Source organism: Epinephelus fuscoguttatus, linkage group LG18, assembly GCF_011397635.1.
Source record: "Epinephelus fuscoguttatus linkage group LG18, E.fuscoguttatus.final_Chr_v1".
NCBI lineage: Eukaryota > Metazoa > Chordata > Actinopteri > Perciformes > Serranidae > Epinephelus > Epinephelus fuscoguttatus.
Window position 1 is genome coordinate 39,512,828 of NC_064769.1, and position 21,774 is coordinate 39,534,601.

Consider the following 21,774-nt stretch of genomic DNA (forward strand, 5'->3'; position numbering starts at 1 on the left):
GTAGAGGACAGTGTACCTGAGCAGGTAGAGGACAGAGTACCGGAGCAGGTAGAGGACAGAGTACCGGAGCAGGTAGAGTACAGGTACCTGAGCAGGTAGAGGACAGTGTACCTGAGCAGGTAGAGGACAGTGTACCTGAGCAGGTAGAGGACAGAGTACCGGAGCAGGTAGAGGACAGTGTACCTGAGCAGGTAGAGGACAGAGTACCTGAGCAGGTAGAGTACAGTGTACCTGAGCAGGTAGAGGACAGTGTACCTGAGCAGGTAGAGGACAGAGTACCTGAGCAGGTAGAGGACAGAGTACCGGAGCAGGTAGAGGACAGAGTACCGGAGCAGGTAGAGTATAGAGTACCTGAGCAGGTAGAGGACAGAGTACCGGAGCAGGTAGAGGACAGAGTACCGGAGCAGGTAGAGTACAGTGTACCTGAGCAGGTAGAGGACAGTGTACCTGAGCAGGTAGAGGACAGTGTACCTGAGCAGGTAGAGGACAGAGTACCGGAGCAGGTAGAGTACAGGTACCTGAGCAGGTAGAGGACAGTGTACCTGAGCAGGTACAGGACAGAGTACCTGAGCAGGTAGAGGACAGAGTACCTGAGCAGGTAGAGGACAGAGTACCTGAGCAGGTAGAGGACAGAGTACCTGAGCAGGTAGAGGACAGAGTACCGGAGCAGGTAGAGGACAGAGTACCTGAGCAGGTAGAGGACAGAGTACCTGAGCAGGTAGAGGACAGAGTACCTGAGCAGGTAGAGGACAGTGTACCTGAGCAGGTACAGGACAGAGTACCTGAGCAGGTAGAGGACAGAGTACCGGAGCAGGTAGAGGACAGAGTACCTGAGCAGGTACAGGACAGTGTACCTGAGCAGGTAGAGGACAGAGTACCTGAGCAGGTAGAGGACAGAGTACCTGAGCAGGTAGAGGACAGAGTACCTGAGCAGGTAGAGGACAGTGTACCTGAGCAGGTAGAGGACAGTGTACCTGAGCAGGTAGAGGACAGAGTACCTGAGCAGGTAGAGGACAGTGTACCTGAGCAGGTACAGGACAGAGTACCGGAGCAGGTAGAGGACAGTGTACCTGAGCAGGTAGAGGACAGTGTACCTGAGCAGGTACAGGACAGAGTACCGGAGCAGGTAGAGGACAGAGTACCTGAGCAGTTAGAGGACAGTGTACCTGAGCAGGTAGAGGACAGTGTGCCTGAGCAGGTAGAGGACAGTGTACCGGAGCAGGTAGAGGACAGAGTACCTGAGCAGGTAGAGGACAGTGTACCGGAGCAGGTAGAGGACAGAGTACCTGAGCAGGTAGAGGACAGTGTACCGGAGCAGGTAGAGGACAGTGTACCTGAGCAGGTAGAGGACAGTGTACCTGAGCAGGTAGAGGACAGGGTACCTGAGCAGGTAGAGGACAGTGTACCTGAGCAGCATTTTAACATTTGATATTTGTTATTAAAAAACATTAAATATAAGAATATTGATTACAGCCGCTTTCATGAAACAAAAATCCAAAGGCAGAGAAAAGAAGAGAGAGAATGAGGAGGTGGTGAATTGATGTTGCAGCACTCGGTCACGACACAATAGAAAACAGAAGATGAGTTAAAGACAGCGGTTGTTTGAGAGGGTGGACGGGTCCTCTCTCCTCTGTCAGTAATAATTAAAGAGGGGGAGTGAAAGCTGAGAGGAGCACCAGGGAGGAGTGCAACTAAGCACTTTGAGATTCCTCAAATTCAGCTTTTTACACACACCTTGACACATATACACACACTTTCTACATGCAAGCAGGCAAAATGCACGTGTGCAGATTTAAATGTAGAGGAGACGCAGTGCAGCACAGCTCCCTCCAACCAGCTGCTCACAGCCTCATCGTGCCGCCGCCTCATCCTTTCACCACGTCACAGAATAGGTGTTAGGAGCCGTAATGGCCTCGCAATTAAATGGGTGTGTTTCGTAAAGCAGCTTTTTCTTCAGAATCATGTAATGCAATCAACATAATTCAAAACACACTTGAGCATTTCATTACACTCAAAGTGATTGAAAACATCTGCTGTCTGCACCGACAACGCCGTCTCCTCCAAAACACATCCACATCGCCCTGATTTGTTTTGCCTAATATGTTTTGGAGGAAATGTGTTTGCTGCCTCGATTATGTTCATTTGTAATGTTTATTCAGTCCAGGACGTCTGACAGCCCCGCTGCGCTAAAGTCAGGATGGACGGTGGAAAATTAAAGTCTGGATACCAGGCCAGAGTCTGACGGGTCCCAGGTCACTATGGTATGATATACGGACATCACGATCATTTTGCTGACCTCCATACTGCCCTACACGTCAACAACAGTTTAGCCGTCATGTTACAATAAACGGCGGACGCAGTTATTCTCCCCAATGAAACATGTCAAAGCTGACACAGTGTAGCTCGCCAGTAGCCTGCAGCTGTATTTTGGTATGGAAGACTCACAGTCCTGATAGTCGTTAGCTTGCTAACTCCTGTCAAGGAGTCATAAAGTACATTGTTTGTATTTTTACCTTCCAACAACTTCATCCTTACCTCCGTTAATCCAGCAGCAAACTGCCTGGCTCCAGGGCGTCCTTCCCTAGGAGCTGACTGCAGCTCACCGGCTGGATTATGAAGGTAACTGCATTGTTCCAGGAGTTTCACTTAGCTTGTCTTTTAAGCAGGATTTATACTTGTGTATCACACCCTACGCCGTAGCCTACACTGTTGTGAGCATTTATACTTGTGTGGTGGTGTGTCTGTGTCACTCTGCAGTTACACCTCCAAAACACTAGTCGGCGGTGGAGGTTTCTGTGAAGTGCTGTAAAGTTTAGTTGATTCAAAACACACATTAAACACACATTAAACACACATTAAACATGGCTTAATAGAGACAGTTTCAAACACAAATCAGCTTCACTATAACTCGCAGCATTCACAGACAAACACTTGTCTTTATCTGGACACATTTTCCCCACAAATACAACATGCTAACGTTATTAGCACAAGCCTATGGTATTTACATTGTATTAATTAGCCTCGTGGCTAGCAGACTTGTCTCTACTCATATGAAGCCAGGGGCAACGGCAACATTTAACAAAGGTAACGTAGCAAAGTTAGGCTGCATTACAGCTCACAAGGTTCACTGACAAAACACTGAGGGAAATGGTTTCAGCTGACAGAAACAGACAGGAGGTCTGCGTCACCCCAACATGAAGTTAGATCTCTGGGGCGGCTATGGCGTAGGGTATGGCAAAGGCTCTATGTTGACACAGAGCCTATGCCGCAGGTACGGCGTCAATTCGACACAGAAGTATAAATCCTGCTTCAGTTGGAAGAGGCATCACTTGGCCACAGCCAAAATACCAAACTTGAGGCTTCAAAACAGGAGTCCACAAGCCAATGTGTGATGTTACCGAGGCTATGTCCACTATTTTTATTCTACGTATAAAAAATAATGTTACTAACTGAAGATATCTCTGGAAGGCTGCATGTGAGACTGTTTTTGCGGAGAAGCTAACGTTAGCCGTCATGCTGTTCCAGTACTCTGGTGTGATCCATGTTTCAAAAGTTTTGTAAACCTTCCTTGAAGAGTGGCGTCTAACGATAAATGTGACCCTTGTTATTGTTTATCCATTTTACATGTTGAGAACAGTTACTGTTTTTGTTAGTCGTTTATCAGCTGACCATACTTTGAGTCTGTCGACCAATCAGAGGTTGTGTTTCTGACTTGTTGACCAATCAAAGGCTGTGTTCCTGAGTTCTCGACCAATCAGAGGTTGTGTTCCTGACTTGTCGACCAATCAGAAGTTGTGTTCCTGACTTGTCGACCAATCAGAGGTTGTGTTCCTGAGTGTGTGGCTGCTCTGACCTCAAACGATCTTACGATGGGTCCAGACTTCACACATGACGATAGCGTAATACATTTTGTCTCGTCTTCATCTGTTTTAGAAAGGAAAACTTTTTTTTTAGTCTTTATTGTGTATTTAAATGTTATTTTAATAATCAACAAGTTAAGTTAAGAAAATATGAGTTCTCCCAGTCACTTAGGGTGGGCCTGTTGTACAAGTGGGCGGGTCCAGGCCCATCAGGCCCTCCCACAACACAGCACCTGTAGTTCTGGAGACATTTTGTTAAGATTACAGACAGATCCTGGTTTTGTTTATGTAATAATAATAATAATAATGATGTCAGGAAGTTAGTACAGCCTGGACTTTTTTAATATTTAACACAGACCAGAGTGTCATCTGAAGATAAACTGAGAGCTGTGAGTCTAAACATCAAAATGTTCAACTTGTTTCAGTCACCAGCTGCAGATACTGAAGGAAGAATGAATGAGTTCTTTCTTTCTTTTTTCCCATTAAAGTTCTCAGAGGATTTTTTTCTTTATCTGAGCGGAGTGTGTCAACATTTCCTGTTGGCAGTGACAAGTCGATATTAACATTTTTAACATGCTGATAAAAGACTAAAGTTGTGTTAGCTGTGTGTGAAACTTACTTTGAGTAAACAGTGATGCATATCTCAAGGTACTGAGTACTTCAGTGGGTACACTTCAAGTATATTATAATGCTAATACTTGTAATAGAGTATTTCTACACTGTTTGTGAGTACTTCTTCTGTCACTGCCGAGCTGTTCGGGGTGTGTGCCAGAGATTCAGCTTCAGGTTCGTGTGCGTGTGTTGTGAACAATGAGGAGAGACTGTGTGAGGACACCAGAGACATGTAATCTGTCTTCAGACACTCACACAGAGAGGACGGGTCACTGTGAGGACGTTCACACACATCATTTATGTCAAGTCATGTCAGCTGAGAATGTGTGTAAATGAATGTAACCAAGTACATTTACTCCATTTCCATGTTACGCCTGCCAAGCTGCAGACCAGTGTTCCGACCAACGAACAAGAAAGTCTTTTGTTTTTTAGTGAGTTATCGCTGTTTCTTCATCTTTTTAGGCACCAAACACGATGTTTTTTAGCAACCAGTCACCGTGTTTCCTGAGAGGATAGTGCCACCAGAAGTGGTTGCTTTTCACCAAGACATTGCAGCATAGTTGCATAGTGTCAGAGGGATTAAAGATGAATCCATCAAGATCATTATCATATCTCAAAAACTAAATAATGAACAGAGTTTAAATAACTTACAGAGTGTTAAGAAATATTTTCCTTATGTTTCTATATTTGAAAATCTTTCAGATCAATATGTTCTGTGGTTTTATTTTGTAAAATCTGATGAAAAAACTCGTATCGTAGGCAACTGGACTTGTTTGCGTTTCTTGAAGACGTTTCGCCTCTCATCCAAGAAGCTTCTTCAGTTCTAAATGACTGGTACGAAGTTGCAGACTATAAACCCTGTGTGGGTGGGAACCCTTGCAGAGTCATAGGGGTCACGTGAGCTCTTAGGTCCCGTTTATACGACAACGATTTCAACTGAAAATGGTAAACTTTAGTTGCGTTTTGGCCGATTGTTTACATGACAGCGGCGTTTTGGGTGCCTGAAAACGCAACGTTTTGAAAATGGGTTCCAGAGTGCAACTTTTTGGAAACGGCAGCGTCTCTGTTGTCATGGAAACGTGCAATATGCAATTCCTCTGAAAACGAGACTTTTCGCACATGTGCATTGCGGTTCCAGTCACTAGGCACGCTGACCGTCACAACAACAATGCCGAGCTCTGTTTGTGCTGCTCACCCTGTTGATTTGAAGTGAAGTGTAGATCTGTTCCTGTAGCAACTCCACCTCGTCGTCCATCCAGACAAAGTTATCTATGCATGCTTTCACCATTGTGTCTTCTTTGTTTTGGTTTGTAATCACCGCGTTGTAGAGGAAGGTGCTTCAGCGCAGGCGCAAGGCGTCATGCCATGGTGTTGCTTTGCAAATTTACACAGCCACCATTGGCCTGGCGTGCATACTACAGCGTTTCCAGTAGATTTTGCGGCTCTGTGTGAACGGGGATCGTTTAAAAAATGTCGTCATATAAACACAGAAGTTTTTTAAAACGCAAAGGACAGACTTTTTAGAGACTGTTTTTAGAGAACCGTTGTCATCTAAACAGGGCCTCAGTTTCAGAGTCGTTAAGGTCACAATGTGAGTCGTTAGGGTCAGGCGGGACCAGGGCTGCCACGATTAGTTGACTAATCGATGACTAATCGACTATTCAAATAATTGGTGACTATTTTAGTAGTCGACGAATCGGTTTGAGTCATTTTTCATCGAAAAGTACTATAGAAGTACCCAAAATACTCTTACTGCAGCTTCTTACGTTCAGATATTGGCAGCTTTACACACTCTCCCATGACGGTGAACTGAAACCCTTTGGCGTGAGTACGAAACAAGACATTAGATGACATAGTTTTTGGGTATGGGCGAGACAGACTGACATTTTTCAACATTTTAACACATTTTTTGATTAAATGATTAGTCGACTAATCGAAGAAATAATTGACAGATTAGAAGACAATGAAAATAATCGTTAGTGGCAGCCCTAGGTGGAACCAGGGGTGAATGGGTGTGAAGTCCTCTGGGGACGGATCCCAAGACTGCACTGTAGGTGGATGATAAGTGGTGTCTTGAACTGCCTCCTCTGTTTAACGATGGTCGTTCCAGCTTGACATAGATGGCTTCTTTTACTCCTCTTTCAAACCATCTTTCCTCCCTGGCCAAGATGTGCACATTGCTGTCCTCGAAGGAGCGTCCCTTCTCCTGTAGATGTAAGTGGACAGCCGAGTCTTGACCTGAGGAGCTGGCTCTCATGTGCTGTGGCACAACACACTGCAACTTCGTACCAGTCAGCTAGATGTGAAGAAGCTTCTTGGATGAGAGGCGAAACGTCTTCAAGAAATGCAAGCACGTCTTGTTGCCTACGATACAGCACTTATGATAACCATGACCTGGATGACTGAGAATCTTCACCAACATGTTGACTATATGATGACTATAAACAACATTTTGTATTTTTTTTGATGGAATTTTCAATACTTTTATCAATTATTATGGTTTATTGACTTCCTTAGTCTCTTAGCTCAGGTTGTACAGATTTCAGGGAGATTCAAAGGGTTAATAAGGTTTTGAATGCAGTACTTTTACTTGAGTATTTTCACAATGTGGTATCAGTACTTTTACTGCAGTACAGGATCTGAATACTTGTTCCAGCGCTGTGTGTGTCGCAGCTTTATCAGAGAGGTGTAATGTGACTAGGAGCTCATTCTTCACACTTATTGGCTCCATCTGGGGCCGAGAGTGAAAACACTTACACAAGTCAATAACTGCAATAAGAAATGCCTCCAGCAGAAAATACACAACAAGTGGTATTCATAATGTTCCTCACATTTTCATTAGACCTGAGCAGCGTGTGTGTGTGTGTGTGTGTGTGTGTGTGTGTGTGTGTGTGTGAGCGTCAGTCAGCAGAGCAGAGTGTGTGTCCATGCCTGCAGGTGGAATCACTGTTACAGCTTCATACATAAACATCTGCCCTGTTTATCATCACTCCTGCCTCACCTCCACCCACCACCGCCTCCACCTCCTCCTTCCTCAGGCTGGATTACCTGCACACACACACACACACACACACACACACACACACACACACACACCTCTCCACACTCTCATGGTTTCAAGGTGGCTCATAATTCAAGAACATGTCTGTGATAATTAACCTTCAGGTGAAACAGTCAGCGTGTTATCATTAACCGTATGGCTGAGCAGAACTTTTAAATGAATACATGCTCCACCATGATGTTGCTGCTCCCTGACGGAGGCACATTTCTGTCCTGCAAAGTCACTGCGATACTCTTTAAGCTTTTTACATTTATGTATGAGTTTTACTTATTATGCATCTTTATAGCCTCCCTTCACCCAAACTGCAAAAACTGAGCCTAGCGTCAGTTCAGGCAGGACGTGATGTCAGCTCAGCTCACACCCCAGCTACATCAGCTGATCTGAAGCACTGATGAAGGGAGTCAGCTGATAGATCACATAATTCCTTTCTATGCAACCAATTGGTGAATCTCATTCAGGGCGCCCTATTTAAACTGCTCTGACCTGCCTACTGTTGCTGCTTCCTCTGCAAGCTGCTTTGCAACCTGCCTCCACTCCAGCTCCTCCTTTTCATGCTGTGTCTGACTTATTGTTCTGTTCCCGGGGGTCTTTGCTGCTGCTCTCCCTGCTTTAGGCTTTACATGTAGGCACATGGAAGGGCATGCGCCTACATATGTTCTCTTTGCCTCAGGCTTTTCCCGTCTTCACCTTAGGCTTCTCACATAGGCGCGTGGAAGGGTGGAGAGATGTGCTCTCTGTGCCTTAGGCTTTCCATGTAGGCACATGGAAGGGCAGGGAGGCCCCAGAACAGAGCCATACCACCAAATGTAATACTGTAAATGGAAATAAAGTTTTCTATTACTAAAGTGCTCCTGACTGAAACAATGTTTTCTGCCTCCACACCAACCAAAGGCTCCGCCCCTACACTGGAACCACACTGTGCAGTACTGCACCAGCTCCGCCACCCACAAATATGACTAATTAGTTCCGCAACCCGACCCGACCATAGACTGTAAAAATAATTGACATAGCTATCATTGGTTTGTGGACTCCTGTTTTGAAGCCTCGAGTTTAGGCTGTTGGCCGTCACCATCTTGTTTTGTTGGAGCCAGAAGAGACCATATCTGGATGAGAGGGTGAATCTGACTAATGTTGTGTTCACACCAGGCACGCATGAAAGAATTTGCGCAAGTGAATCACATGTAAAGTCAATGTAATTATGCAATTAGACGTGAATTCCTGCCAGGTGACGCGATGGACACGATGTGAAATATGCAAAATAAACGAATAGCACGATTTTGCATAGTACACTTATTTGTGAGAGTTAAAAAAATCTTAACTTCAGTGACTGAATGACAACACAAAATATTCTAGTGTTTATACTAGTGTGAGTAATACGACGGGAAAATTTGTACAGCATTTGATGTGAACACAACATTAGAAGCAGAGGACCTGTGTTACCAATTTCGTGACTTTCTCACTAGATTTAGCAACTGAAGGCGATTTGACGAGGACATTTCAGACCTCACATGTAGCTGCAGAGTGACGGCTTCTCTGTTTCATGCTGCCGTCTGGTGCAGGTAGCTGCAGACACAGAGCCAGGGTGAGTGTGAGTAAGAGTAAGACAGAGTCAGCTCAACTTTTGCCTGGTCCAACACATCCTCACCCCGACCTCTTCCCATATTAATGGACATGTCATGGACTTTCCACGTCCACATGTGACGTCCAAGGTACCCTGGGTGTGTTGGTTGTTGACGTTCTGGGACGCCGTGTCAACTTCAGCCTGTTACATGCATTGTCTGTTTTCAAAATACACTTCTGTTTTCACAGGAAATGTACAGTTTAGATTCTCTTACAAACTTAATGCACTACATCGGTACAAGCCCGCAAATTTATGTTTTTTTTCCTTCAACAACACACATGGTTGGGTTTATGAAAAAAGAACAGGGTTTGGCTTTGCAGTCTTACAGGATGCGAACACCTCTCTCTCAGGTGAAAGTTGGTGGTTGTTGGACCCATCCTCTACCCCTCCCACCTGCCCCAATTGGACTTTTGCGGCCTTAACTTTTGTCCTTGTCCCGCCGCGCTTCCCCCTGATGCAGCTGGGCGCCATTGAACTATAACGGCAACCGGGCACATATATGCCAACATTAAAAGACGGCTTTTTTCGTTGGTTTCTGACGCTGCCCATGCACGCTGCCCGTGAGACTGACATCATTCTGAGTTGGGTTCAGCCCCGCTGCTTCCTGCGTCATCGCTGAACCTTAATCATGAATGGCAGAATTGTCCGGACGTGACAGATGTAACTCTCAGGAACCTGAGCCGAGTCTCCTCATGTTGACAATGTAAAAAGCAGCTCCTCCAAATGTAGCTGCTGCTGTTGCCAGTAATTGCAGACACCGAGCAGCACTTTTGCCAATACCTCCGCCTTTTCTTTTTTTTTCAGTTTTCCTTTCATCTCCCCTCAGCACCAATCTATGGACATTACCCCGACTGCCAAAAATAGACACTCCAGCATTTATTTAGAGAGAACTCCTTCAGACAAGTCTTTTATTTTTCCTCCTCTTCAACACGTGTGTCCTCTGCAGCACATGAAGACATCATAAAACACAGCAGCTGTGACAAAGGAGTGCTCGTCTGTTTCCTCTGGTGGATGTGTGTATTTGTTGCCGCCTTGTTTGTCTCTCATGAAGTATTATTTCAGTGTGTAAGAAGCTCTGCGGGACGCAATGATCTCCACTCTGTAACTGTAGGCAGGAGCCGTGCCAGCGCAGCAGTGGGAGGCCGCATCGCTGCTAAATGCCAGACAAATGCTCACGGGTGGCAGATGATTGCAGAGAAATTTAGGGCAGCGTTGTAACAGGACTGTAGTAAATCAGCAGCGGAGTTCGCTGGCATGCTAATGTGTGGTGCAAAGATTAAAGACAAAACACCAAATGAACAGAAGTTGTTAGTTTGGAGATCCTGGCACGGCACAGAATGTTCCCGCAGATGCCAATGGAAATGTCATGCTGCCTCTGAGTGCACTGTGAATAAGCTACTCTCTGCTGAGTGTTTACCTGAAGGATGAAGGGAAATGTTGGCTGTTGGGTGCAATCTGCCGTAATCCTCAGTCCATTTCCTGTTAAAGGTAAAAAGAAAACAAGCTCTTTGATCAACTGCTGTTGAGGCGATGCTAAGCTCATGCGTCAACGCCACGTTTAGTATTTGTGGAGTCACTTTGCAGAGTCGTGTTCAGACTGCTACTCTGTGCTACAGCTGAGCTGAATAAAATTAGGAAAGTAGGTGGTTCATGTTTTATCAGAATCAACAGCAACACTGTGACTGCACTGATGCAACATTTATAAGCATCATTAACAAACACCAGACATTAGCACACACTTCAGATGTCCTTGTGTCTGACTACAGCTACATTATAAACCTGTTATAAATGTTTGTTTCTGCCTATGAAAGCTAAATGAGGGGAGCTAATGCTGACTGGTTTGTTTGAGGCAGAGCCGGCTGTCAGCATTTATACACATGGATATACAATGACACCTGGATAGAGTGCTGGAGGTGGGGTCACATTCATTCATATGAAAGTTTGTACACAAAGCCTTAAGCCCAGTTAAGGCCCCGATCACACAGAGAGCGCTTTGCAGGCTGCAAACCGTGCGGTGTGCCACACTGCATTTAAAAAAAAAATTAAATGCCACTGGTGGAACAAAAAAAAAGCTTGCTGTGTCTTTTTATTGTTGCCAGGCAACCACCCATCACCTCCTCACCCTAACCTTCCTGTGTGGTCAGTCTACAGTTTGTGTATCCTGCAGTAATCAGTGTGTTGAGGCAGAGGGTACTGTCTGTAGCTCTGGTTGAGGGTGAGAGGCTGTCAGCAGATAAACAGAGATCTGTGTGGGTACATGAGACCCTAAAAAAGAGGCTGGATCATGGGGAGTACCACCAGTTGGTCCAGGAGCTTCTCCTCCATCATGGACGTTTACAGGCAGATTTTAGGATGACTCAGGGGCAGTTTGACAACCTGCTGTTCTGGGTTGTGTTCAAATTAAATAATTAATCTGAAGAAACATTGTCTGATTTGGATTTTTTTTTTTAAATGACATCCCAAAAATGTCAAAATTACAAACTGACATCACGGACAACACGGACATCAGTTTTAACAAGAAGCTTATTGAACGTTTTACTTTAATTTAAAAAAGTGGAGAGCATGACGGATCTTCACTTGTAATAAACACACTACATTAAGAGCAGGATCAACAGATGCTGTAATAAACTGACTCAAGAGTGTAAGTGAGTGTGAAGTGACCTCTCATGTGATGCATGTTCCTGTATCGTACACATGTTGCATCTCTAGCGTCACATTCTGCATGTGTTTGCAGTATTTCTATATTTACACCTGAGATAAAGCTCCATGCTGTGTCCCACACAAAATACACATGTGTATGACACATGCATCATCTGTCAGGCAGCGGGGGGATGTAATGATGTGTGCGCTTTTGTTTCCGTCTTTAAACGTGTGTTTGGCTCTCAGCATGTCACCAGCATCTGTTTTCATTACTGTTGCTGCTGTTGTCACACATGTAAGAAGAAGAATGCGTTAAATCAGGCTGTTCACTGATGTTTGTATTCCTTTGTGTTTAATTATCTCAAGTCCTTTTTTTACAGCCTAGTCACAAGGAGAAAATGTTGGTGTTTCTGTTTCTGCAAACCACAGATATGTTATATTCACATGAACGTGTCATACGTATGTCATCGGGGGGGGGGGGTACCCTTCACTGTGTTTCTAGCAGCTTGTCAGCTCTCAAATGTGGGTGTTTTAAAGAGACTCCTCGCTGTTTTTCCAGGGACATTTTAGCCTCCAAAAATGGTTATTTTGACTGACCTGTCACTGTTCTTCCAGCAACATTTTAACCCCCAAAACATTCATGGTATTTAGGGACCCATTACTGTGTTTCTAGCAGCTTTTTAGCCACTAAACGTGGATGTTTTTAGGGACTCTTTGCTGTGTTTTAAGCGGCTTGTCAGCCTTCAGTCATGGGTGTTTTTAGGGACCTGCCACTATGTTTCCTGTGGCTTTTAAGCCCCCAAACACGGGTGTTTTTAGGGACCTGTGGCTGTGTTTCCAGTGGCTTTTCAGCAGTCTGAGGAAGAGCATCACACTCGAAACGTCACGCAAAATAAAAATTGCATACGAGAGCTCTTTTGGTGTGCGGATCGCTTTTTTCTTTTTTCATCCAGTGGCTTTTCAGCCACTAAATGTGGGTGTTTTTAGAGACCTGTCACTGTTTCGTGCGGTGGTTAAGCTCCAAACATAGTTGTTTTTTATGGACTCATCGCAGTGTTTCCTGTAAAAACCTAACCACACGTTAATCACGGCACTGTCGAAACATAAAATTTCAGATGTATAATGCCAACATGTTTTCTGATAATTGGATTGTTTATAGACACTGAATATTGTATTATGTATCTGGGCTGAATGTGTGTGTGTGTGTGTGTGTGTGTGTGTGTGTGTGTGTGTGCGTGTGTGTGTTGTAATGAGCTTAAATTCAACATCTTCAGACACATTAATGAAACAGATGAATCTGACTGAGTTTCATCCAGAGGTAGACAGTTCCCTTCAGCTGTGTGTGTGTGTGTGTGTGTGTGTGTGTGTGTGTGTGTGTGTGTGTGTGTGTGGATAACCACAAAAGTCTGTTGCCTTTGACATATTGCGTGATGATGTCCAGCCTGTCCGCCTGCAGCTGCTGTGATATGAGCTTATTGGCTCCTCTGGAACACGACCGGCTGAACTTCTGTGTGAAAGCAGCTCTGTGATTAAATTATAAAACTTTCCTTGACGTTTAAAAGGTGGAGTCTCTCATACACTGATACAAACTTTGATGACAGACAGGGGCGAATTCACAAAGAATGAGTGACCTCATCATGAATGAGAATCACTTGGACTCTTGAAGGTGTTACCATAATGATGTTACAGCACAAACGCCCACAGAGTTCTGCAGCTGGGAGTGATTTACCCTTCTTTGGCTCTGATTATCCAGATGTTAAAAAGTAAATGTTGCCTTGGTGCCAGGAACGCAGCAGGCAGGACGATGGCAGAGAGAAAAGAAAAGCTGCAGGTCCTGACTGACATGGTTCCTCCAAACTTTAGGCAAGAAATTTAATTTACAAATTCAAAAATTTGACTTTTAGCACTTTGGTTCTGAGAGACAGTTGTTCATGTTAATGGATATTTCTAGACTGTCTCAGACTGCAGGAAGAACATGTAAGATTTCTTTAAAATGGGCGTAGCTCCCCTGTAATGCCCCGTGCTCACACACGGCTCCACTGAGAGCTTTTCATGAGCACCGAACTTTAGATTTTGACCTTTACAAATAATGTGAGCTCAAACATGCACTTTTATTTTTGTTTTACACTCTAATGATTAGGGGGAGTATCATCACATTCTCACAGCGAACTCGTCACATGTCCACATTTGGTCATGGACTTTCCACGTCCACGGACTTGAGCGCTGCTTTTGACACCATTGATCACTCCATCCTCATCAGCTGACTGAATACATGTGTTGGTATCTCAGGGAAAGTCCTGCAATGGATCATGTCATATTTGTCAAATAGATGTTTTTCTGTCTCCATAGGTAACTATGTGTCTTCGTCCACTCTGCTGTTATATGGGGTGCCCCAGGGCTCAATCCTTGGCCCCATTCTTTTCTCAATGTATATGCTTCCCTTGGGCCAGATAATCAGTCATTTTGGTTGTATGTCCTATCACTGCTATGCGGATGACACTCAGCTATATTTTTCAGTAAAGCCAGATGATCTTAGGAACCTAAACACTCTCCACAACTGTTTAGCTGTGATAAAGGACTGGATGTCTGTCAACTTTCTTCAGCTAAATTCTGACAAAACTGAGATTCTCATTTTTGGCCCTGAAAATACTGCTCAAGGCATCTTTCAGCATATCGGCCCACTTGCCCCCCATGTCAAAACTAATGCTAGGAATCTTGGCGTTACATTTGACCCTAAATTGAAACTTGAACGTGTCAATAAAATGGTTCAATTCTGGGTTTTTTTTTCAACTCAGGAACATTGCAAAAATCAGACCATTATTGTCAGCCTCTGATTTGGAACATATCATTCATGCCTTCATTTTTTCCCGTCTCAATTATTGCAACTCCCTTTTGACCTGCCTTAGCCAAGCTGTCCTGTCACGTCTCCAGCTTGTGCAAAATGCAGCAGCGAGGCTTTTAACTAGGACTGGCCGTAGATCTCACATCACTCCTGTTTTAGCCTCACTGCATTGGCTGCCAGTGAAGCTCAGGATTCATTTCAAGATTCTTTTAATCACCTATAAGGCCTTACACGGTTTAGCTCCCACCTATATTTCTGAGCTACTAAGCCCACATACCACTGAGCGGTCACTTAGGTCTTCCAACCAAAACCTGTTGGCCATACCACGTGCCAAACTAGAAACCAAAGGTGACTGTGCTTTTGCTGCCCTGGCACCCAGACTTTGGAACAACTTCCCCACTTCCATTAGATCAGCTGAGTCTGTTGACTGGTTCAAAAAACACCTAAAACACCACTTTTTTTTAGAATGGCTTACTCCTAACATTTGATAAATTCAAGTTTATACTCTGGATGATGACTGCATGCTCACTGTGCTCGTATACGTGTGTGTTGTCTGTATGTGTTCTTGAATGTGTCTTTTATGGTCTTAGGTTCCTCTTTTCATTGTGTCCCAATGTCAACGTAAAGCACTTTGTAACCTGCGTTAAAAAAGGTGCTATAAAAATAAAGTTTTACTTACTTACTTACATATGACGTCCAAGGTACCCTGGGTGTGTTGGTTGTTGACGTTCTGGGACGCCGTGTCAACTTCAGCCTGTTACATGCATTGTCTGTTTTCAAAATACACTTCTGTTTTCACAGGAAATGTACAGTTTGATACAGTCTCTTTCAAAATAAAAGCACTATGTCGGTACACCACCACCAACTGATGTTTTTTTCCTTCAACAACACACACGTCGTTGGGTTTAGGACAAAAGAACAGGGTTTGGCTTTACAATCTTACGAGTTGTAAACCAGGTGGTTGTTGGACCCGCCCACCACCCCTCCCACCTTCCCTACTCAGATTTTCGCCTCCTTAACTTTCGTTGTTGTCCGGCTGCATTTCCCCCTGATGCTGTTGAGCTCTGTTAAACAATAACAGCAACAAGAGGCGTATCATGCTGACGTGAAAAGGACGGCCTTTTTAACTGGTGTCTGATGCCGAAGTCACTGCCCAAGCACCGATATTTGACGACTTTGGAGTGAGACTGGGCTGGTCGAGGAGCTAAGGATTCAGAGGGAGCTCGGAGTAGAGCTGCTGCTCTTTCGCATCAAAAGGGGTCAGTTGAGGTGGTTCAGCATCTGATCAAGATCCTCCTGGGCGCCTCCCGTTAGAGGTTTTCTGGGCACATGGAACTGGTAGGAGGCCCTGGGGCAGACCCAGAACACACTGGGGGGACTATATATCTCATCTGGTCTGGGAAGTGTTGCTGGGGAGCGGGACGTTTGGAGTACTTTGCTCATCCTGCTGCCCCCACAACCCTGGTAAGTGAATGAAAATATACAGATGGTTGAATTTTAGTGTACGGCCGGTTGGTGTCTAATGTTGACCGGCTGCATATCATGCCGACATGAAAGGACATTGGTGTCTGACGCTGGAAGTCACTGACCGAGCGGTGGTTTTCAATGATTTTGGATACCTGGTGCCAGGCTAGCTTTTTACATCCCTTTCCAGAGCTTGTGCTAAAATAACCTAATCTGTTGCTTAGTCTAAATCTATTGCTAATCTAAGCTGACAGTCAGACGCGCTGGTCATGTTTCTATTCAACTGTCAGCCGAATTCTAAGTGAGCTTTTGAAATGATGCAGAAAAGAAACGTGAGTCAGACTCCTTTTCATCAGCTGGTGGGAAGTTAATAAACTCGTACGTGTCACTTTAAATGTGACTGTGATCCTCCAGTAAACTGAGGGGAAGAACTAGAGCAAGCGGAAACAAATCAAGGCAACTCGGCCATTTAACAATCTACAGGAGAAAAAACGAACAGAAATTTGTTTTTAAATAAGCAAGTTTACATTGTTCTTTCATCTCAGCTAACATTGGCCAAACAGCTTTCCTGATGTGAAGCTTTGAAATGTGCATAAAAACGTTAGTTTTTGACTCACGTTAGTACAACAGTCAGAATTTAAAATAAAAGTGATGTACTGAGATAGTCTTTTGTCCTCGACCTGAAATCAAAAAAGAAGTCTGTGTGGAGGTGAAAGAAGCTTCTGGATCACTCTGTGCTTGTTTGTTGTGAACGTAGCTTCAGTGGGAGGAGAGTGAAGTTGATGACAAGCTCCCCGCTGTCTCCTTCTGTTGCTCCATTGTCCTGAAGTGACATTTAGCCATTTCTGTTTGTCTTCTTACTGCAGCTCAGCAGCAAGCAGTCAACACAATGATGGTGTGTGGAACAACATGAGGATGGCAATGAATATATGTTTAACTGGCAGAATCGAAGGGTCTATTATTTATTTATTTATTTATTTATTTATGCTCTTTCATATTCAGATATTGGAATTTTTTCAACAAACAAACAAACATACAAAGAAATGGCTGTGATTTCAGTGTCACTGTGTGTCACAAGTGTGTTTCCAGCAGCTTTTATGGCCTGAAAATTGGTTGCTTTTATTACCAACACATTGGCACGTTTCCTGCCAGGATGCTGCCACAAAAAGTGGTTGTGTTTTACCAAGATATTGGTGCATTTCCTGCCGGGATAGTGCCACAAGACAGTGGTTGCTCTTTATTGAGATAATCCCCCAATCCCAAATGGATCCCTTACAGACTTGTTGACTCAAGCCCTAAGCCCTTACAGACCTAGGACCGATTCCATTTCTTCCCCTTAGCCCTTGTCTTGGCCCTTCCTCTTGTTTTTTTTGCGCATTCACCTGAGGGGAAGTGGTGTCCCAATTCTCCGTCAGGTTAACCTGATGGATTGAGTCAACAAGTCTGTAAGAGATCCATTTGGGATAGGGGGATTGTGGCTTTTCTTGCTGGTAAAATGCCATGAAAACTGGTTGTTTTTAATCAAGACATCGGTGCGTTTCCTGCCAGGATAGTCCCCCCAGAACAAGCCGAAACCATAATGAAGTGGTTTTGGTGCCTAAATGGAACCAAATGTGACGACAGGACTGTTGAAACATTTAGCTTCAATGTATCTGCCACTTCACAACATGCAAATGTAACGTCTCTGTGGTTTGCAGAAATGTAAATAGCCAACACTTCTCCCAGTGATTGGGTTGAGTATTTAAGTTTGACTACAGGTATCTGTGTGTCGACCTTTTCTGTTTTCTGTTCTGTTTTCACTAAATTCTTCCTTTATTCGCTCTTTTCATCTTTAAAGACCTGTTTGTGTCTCTTCACTGTGTGCTTCCTCTGCGTCGTGTCTGAATATCTGTTTTATGACCTGTACGAAGCTCTTTGAATCAGAGTGTTGTTCATAGGTGATGTCCTCATTAACGCCTCTGAAACATCACCTGATTCTGACTGCAGCTCACACTCACACAAATTTCATTTGACTGATTTCACTGTTTCACCCTCTGACAGAAAAAACAATTGAGCAATGTCTCCATGGCAACATATTTATTCAGAGAAACATGATGTGAGCACAGTTCAGTCAGAGTTTGGCGACATAATACAACTTGTATTAAGTGATGTGTGATGTCTCTACAATCGGCCAAATTGAGCTCATTTAATTCCTGTGACTGTCTCTCTGGGTGATTTACAGTCGCAGCACTCAGACGCTTCTGTTTGTCGTCCTTGATGCATTACAGAGGAAAGTACACGACGCTTCCCGGCAGTCAAACACAAAACTTTTAGTGGGTGAAGAAGTGAAGACACGCGGAGCGATGACAGCCGCGGTGTGGACGATGTTTAAAAGACAAATTACTTTCTGAATGATCGCACTGGGAATCTTTTGAAAGTCTCCAGATGATGAAATCTGTCAGACGGTGACACCTTTCTTTATTTTTTCACAGCGAGCTACAGCTGTCACAACATGTTGTCACATCAAATGACTCCTCTGATCCAGTAATGGCACAAAATAGGTAGAAAAACACAGACCTGATAAGTCTCTGTTTCTGCTGGTAAAACAATAAATTCATGTTCTGTCTGTGCATCGAAGCTTCAAGGAGAAATATTTATCGAAGCTTCACAGGGGGCGAATAAGATAACATCACCCATTGGTCCATGGACTCCTGTTTTAAACCTTGACTTTGGCATTTTGGCCGTCACCATCCCTGATTCATAGAGCCAGAAGTGACCATATTTGGACGAGAGGGTGGAGCTAACGCTGACGTTAGCACTGTGCATTCACAGCTATGGTTAACTGTGCTAATGCTAGTTTTTGCTAGCAAAAAAAAAAAAAAAGGCTTATATCAATCACAAGAAAGAATTTTTGCAGATTCCAAAACATTTTAATTGAATGCCACAAGTGAAAAACAAAAAACCCACTTGCTGCGCATTTTTATTGTTGCCAGGCAACCAGCCCATCACCTCCTCACCCTAACCTTCCTGTGTGGTCAGTCTACAGTTTGTGTGTCCTGCAGTGATCAGTGTGTAGCTGCTGCCATGTTGAGGCAGAGGGTGCTGTCTGTAGCTCTGGTTGAGGGTGAGAGGCTGTCAGCAGATAAACAGAGATCTGTGTGGGTACATGAGACCCTAAAAAAGAGGCTGGATCATGGGGAGTACCACCAGTTGGTCCAGGAGCTTCTCCTCCAGATTTTAGGATGACTCAGGGGCAGTTTGACAACCTGCTGTCTATCATCAGGCCGTATAGCTCTGGGTATCCAGCAACCACTACCACCAGTTTCTCCTCCATTGTTTACCAGCTGTAAACTTGTTGTCGTGACCACCACAGAAGCCCCGCCTCTCAAATCATCCCATTGGACAATGGGGAAAAGTATATATCCCTCAATAACTTTTTTCCTGTTTTTCCATGTCTCTATGTCGGTTCCATTCTCGTGAACTCAACATTTCAAGAACGTGTGAGGGAATTTTTTCAAATTTGCCACAAACGTGCACTCAGTGGTCATAGGTCAAAGGTTATGGTCACTGTGACCTCGTCTGTCTCACATTGTCAATGTGATATATCAAGTATACCTTTAGAGAATTTGTTCAAGTTTGGCAGAAACGTCCACTTGGATTTAACAATCAACTGATTAGATTTTGGTGGTCAAAGGTCAAAGGTCACTGTGACCTTTCATACATCCTATTTTGTGAACGTGATATCTGAAGAACGACTTGAGGGAATTTCTTCAACTTTGGCACGAACGTCCACGACTCAACAATGAAATTTGGGGTTCAAAGGTCAGTGTGACCTTACAAAATATGTTTTTGTCCATAACTGAAGAATTCATTCACTAATTCTGACCAAACTTGACACAAATGTCTAACAGGATAAAATAATGAAGGTCAAAAGGTCAAAGGTCAGCTTGACTGTGACATCATCATGTTTTAACGTCATATCTCAGGAACAGAAGGGGAGACATTTGGTCAGATACTGAATTGGTGACTCTAATCTTGAAACTGTGCTGATTGTATAGATCTTCTGTGTGTGAAGCATCCATGTTTTCACTGACATGGATGGAGACCGTCAGAGACACTGGACTGGTAAAACTATGATGTGGTAATTCACCTGTATATGAAATATGAGAGTCAGCCCCCCTCCCCCGCTGTAATAAATTTCCTACAGTCCCTGATGTATTTTTGGAGCTGAAATAAAATCGAAGATTGCTGCTGTGAGCATTTTTACACGACAGCACGGACAATTTGACTTTGAAGGTAGTTTCCAGGTAGAGCCAGATGGTCAGGTGTGTACCTGGCAATGCAGACGAGGCTGCTGCGTGTGTGTGTGTGTGTGTGTGTGTGTGTGTCTGTGCGTGTGTGTGTGTCTGTGTTCTCCAGCTGAACACTTTTCTGTTTTCTCTTGTTTTTCAGGGGAAGAGTTTTACGAGACATCTCCCTACGAGCCGATCCATTTCTCAGAGGAATTCCGACATGCCTCCATCATCTCAGGTACCGCTGCGGTGTGTGTGTGTGTGTGTGTGTGTGTGTGTGTGTGTGTGTGTGTGTGTGTGTGTGTGTGTGTGTGTGTGTGTGTGTGTGTGTGTGTGTGTGTGTTTTGGAGCAGATTGAGCCGCCTGACACACACTTATCAAGGTTGCAGCAGCAGTGAGTGATAGTCTCTGGGATGTTGGGGGGGATTACCAAGAAGAATACAAATCTCGGTGGCTCTCCCGCTGATTAAGATGAACTGAACAGCTCTCCCCATCTGTGAGTGTGTGAATGAATGCGTGTCTTTGTAATTACGACTGTGTGTGTGTGTGTGTGTGTGTGTGTGAGAGAGAGAGAGAGAGAGACTTCAACTGAAGCATCCCTTTCATGAAAACCTGTTTTCCTTCCAAAATTCCCATGCACTGCAGCACATTTCTCATTATTCTCAGGGCAGAGAGAAAACCAGTGTGTTCATTTTTCATTATGTTTTTATCGTCCATATTGTCACATACACGTCGGTATCAGACAGTGTGTCCGCCATGAAAGGTTCCAGATCACCAGAACAAAATATTGGCATTGCACATTTCTGCAAACCATGAATACATAACATATGTATCGTATCAACGTTTCTAAAGTGATGTAGCATACAAGTATAACCACTGCTCAAGACCAACAAACAACAAAACTAGTTTGTGTTTAAGTCATTGCTGGATTTTTAGCAGCTGTTTAGGCCCCAAATGTGGGTGTTTCATAGTGTCATGTCACTGTTTTAGTTACAGAGACATCGCTGCTTTTCCTGCTGGGATTGTGACTCAGTAGAGTCGGCTTCCAAGCTGCAGACCTCAGTTCCAGACCAACAAACAACAAAAGTGGTGGTGATTTAGTGAGTCATCACTGTGTTTCCAGCTGGGATCGTACCACCAAAACTGGGTATTTTAAGCCAAACATGAACATTACTGTACCAAGTGTTTTTTGTGCCTAAGGCTGACCACATAATAACCATCACAAAACATCAACCAAACCAGTTGTTGTTGGTTACCCTTTTGCAGCATTTCCACCACCAAACCTGGGTGTATGTCTTCGACCTGTCCCTGCTGTTCCAGCAACTTTTGTGTCACCAGACATAAGTGTTTTATCCCTAAACATGCTGTGTGTTCTCACACTACCACATTATTTAGTATGGCAG

General features: G+C 44.1%; 1 protein-coding gene across 2 annotated transcripts in view; it reads left to right on the forward strand.

Moving 5' to 3' along the window:
* Positions 1–21,774, forward strand: part of gfra2b (GDNF family receptor alpha 2b) — a 180,881-nt gene that overhangs the window by 48,585 nt on the left and 110,522 nt on the right. For both annotated transcript variants that reach the window (XR_007451685.1, XM_049603832.1), the window contains exon 3: positions 20,532–20,609. Coding sequence is in view for 1 of the 2 variants with exons in the window: in XM_049603832.1 (XP_049459789.1) it covers positions 20,532–20,609 (78 nt within the window). In the remaining variant the exon portion in view is untranslated. The remainder of the gene's footprint in view (positions 1–20,531; positions 20,610–21,774) is intronic.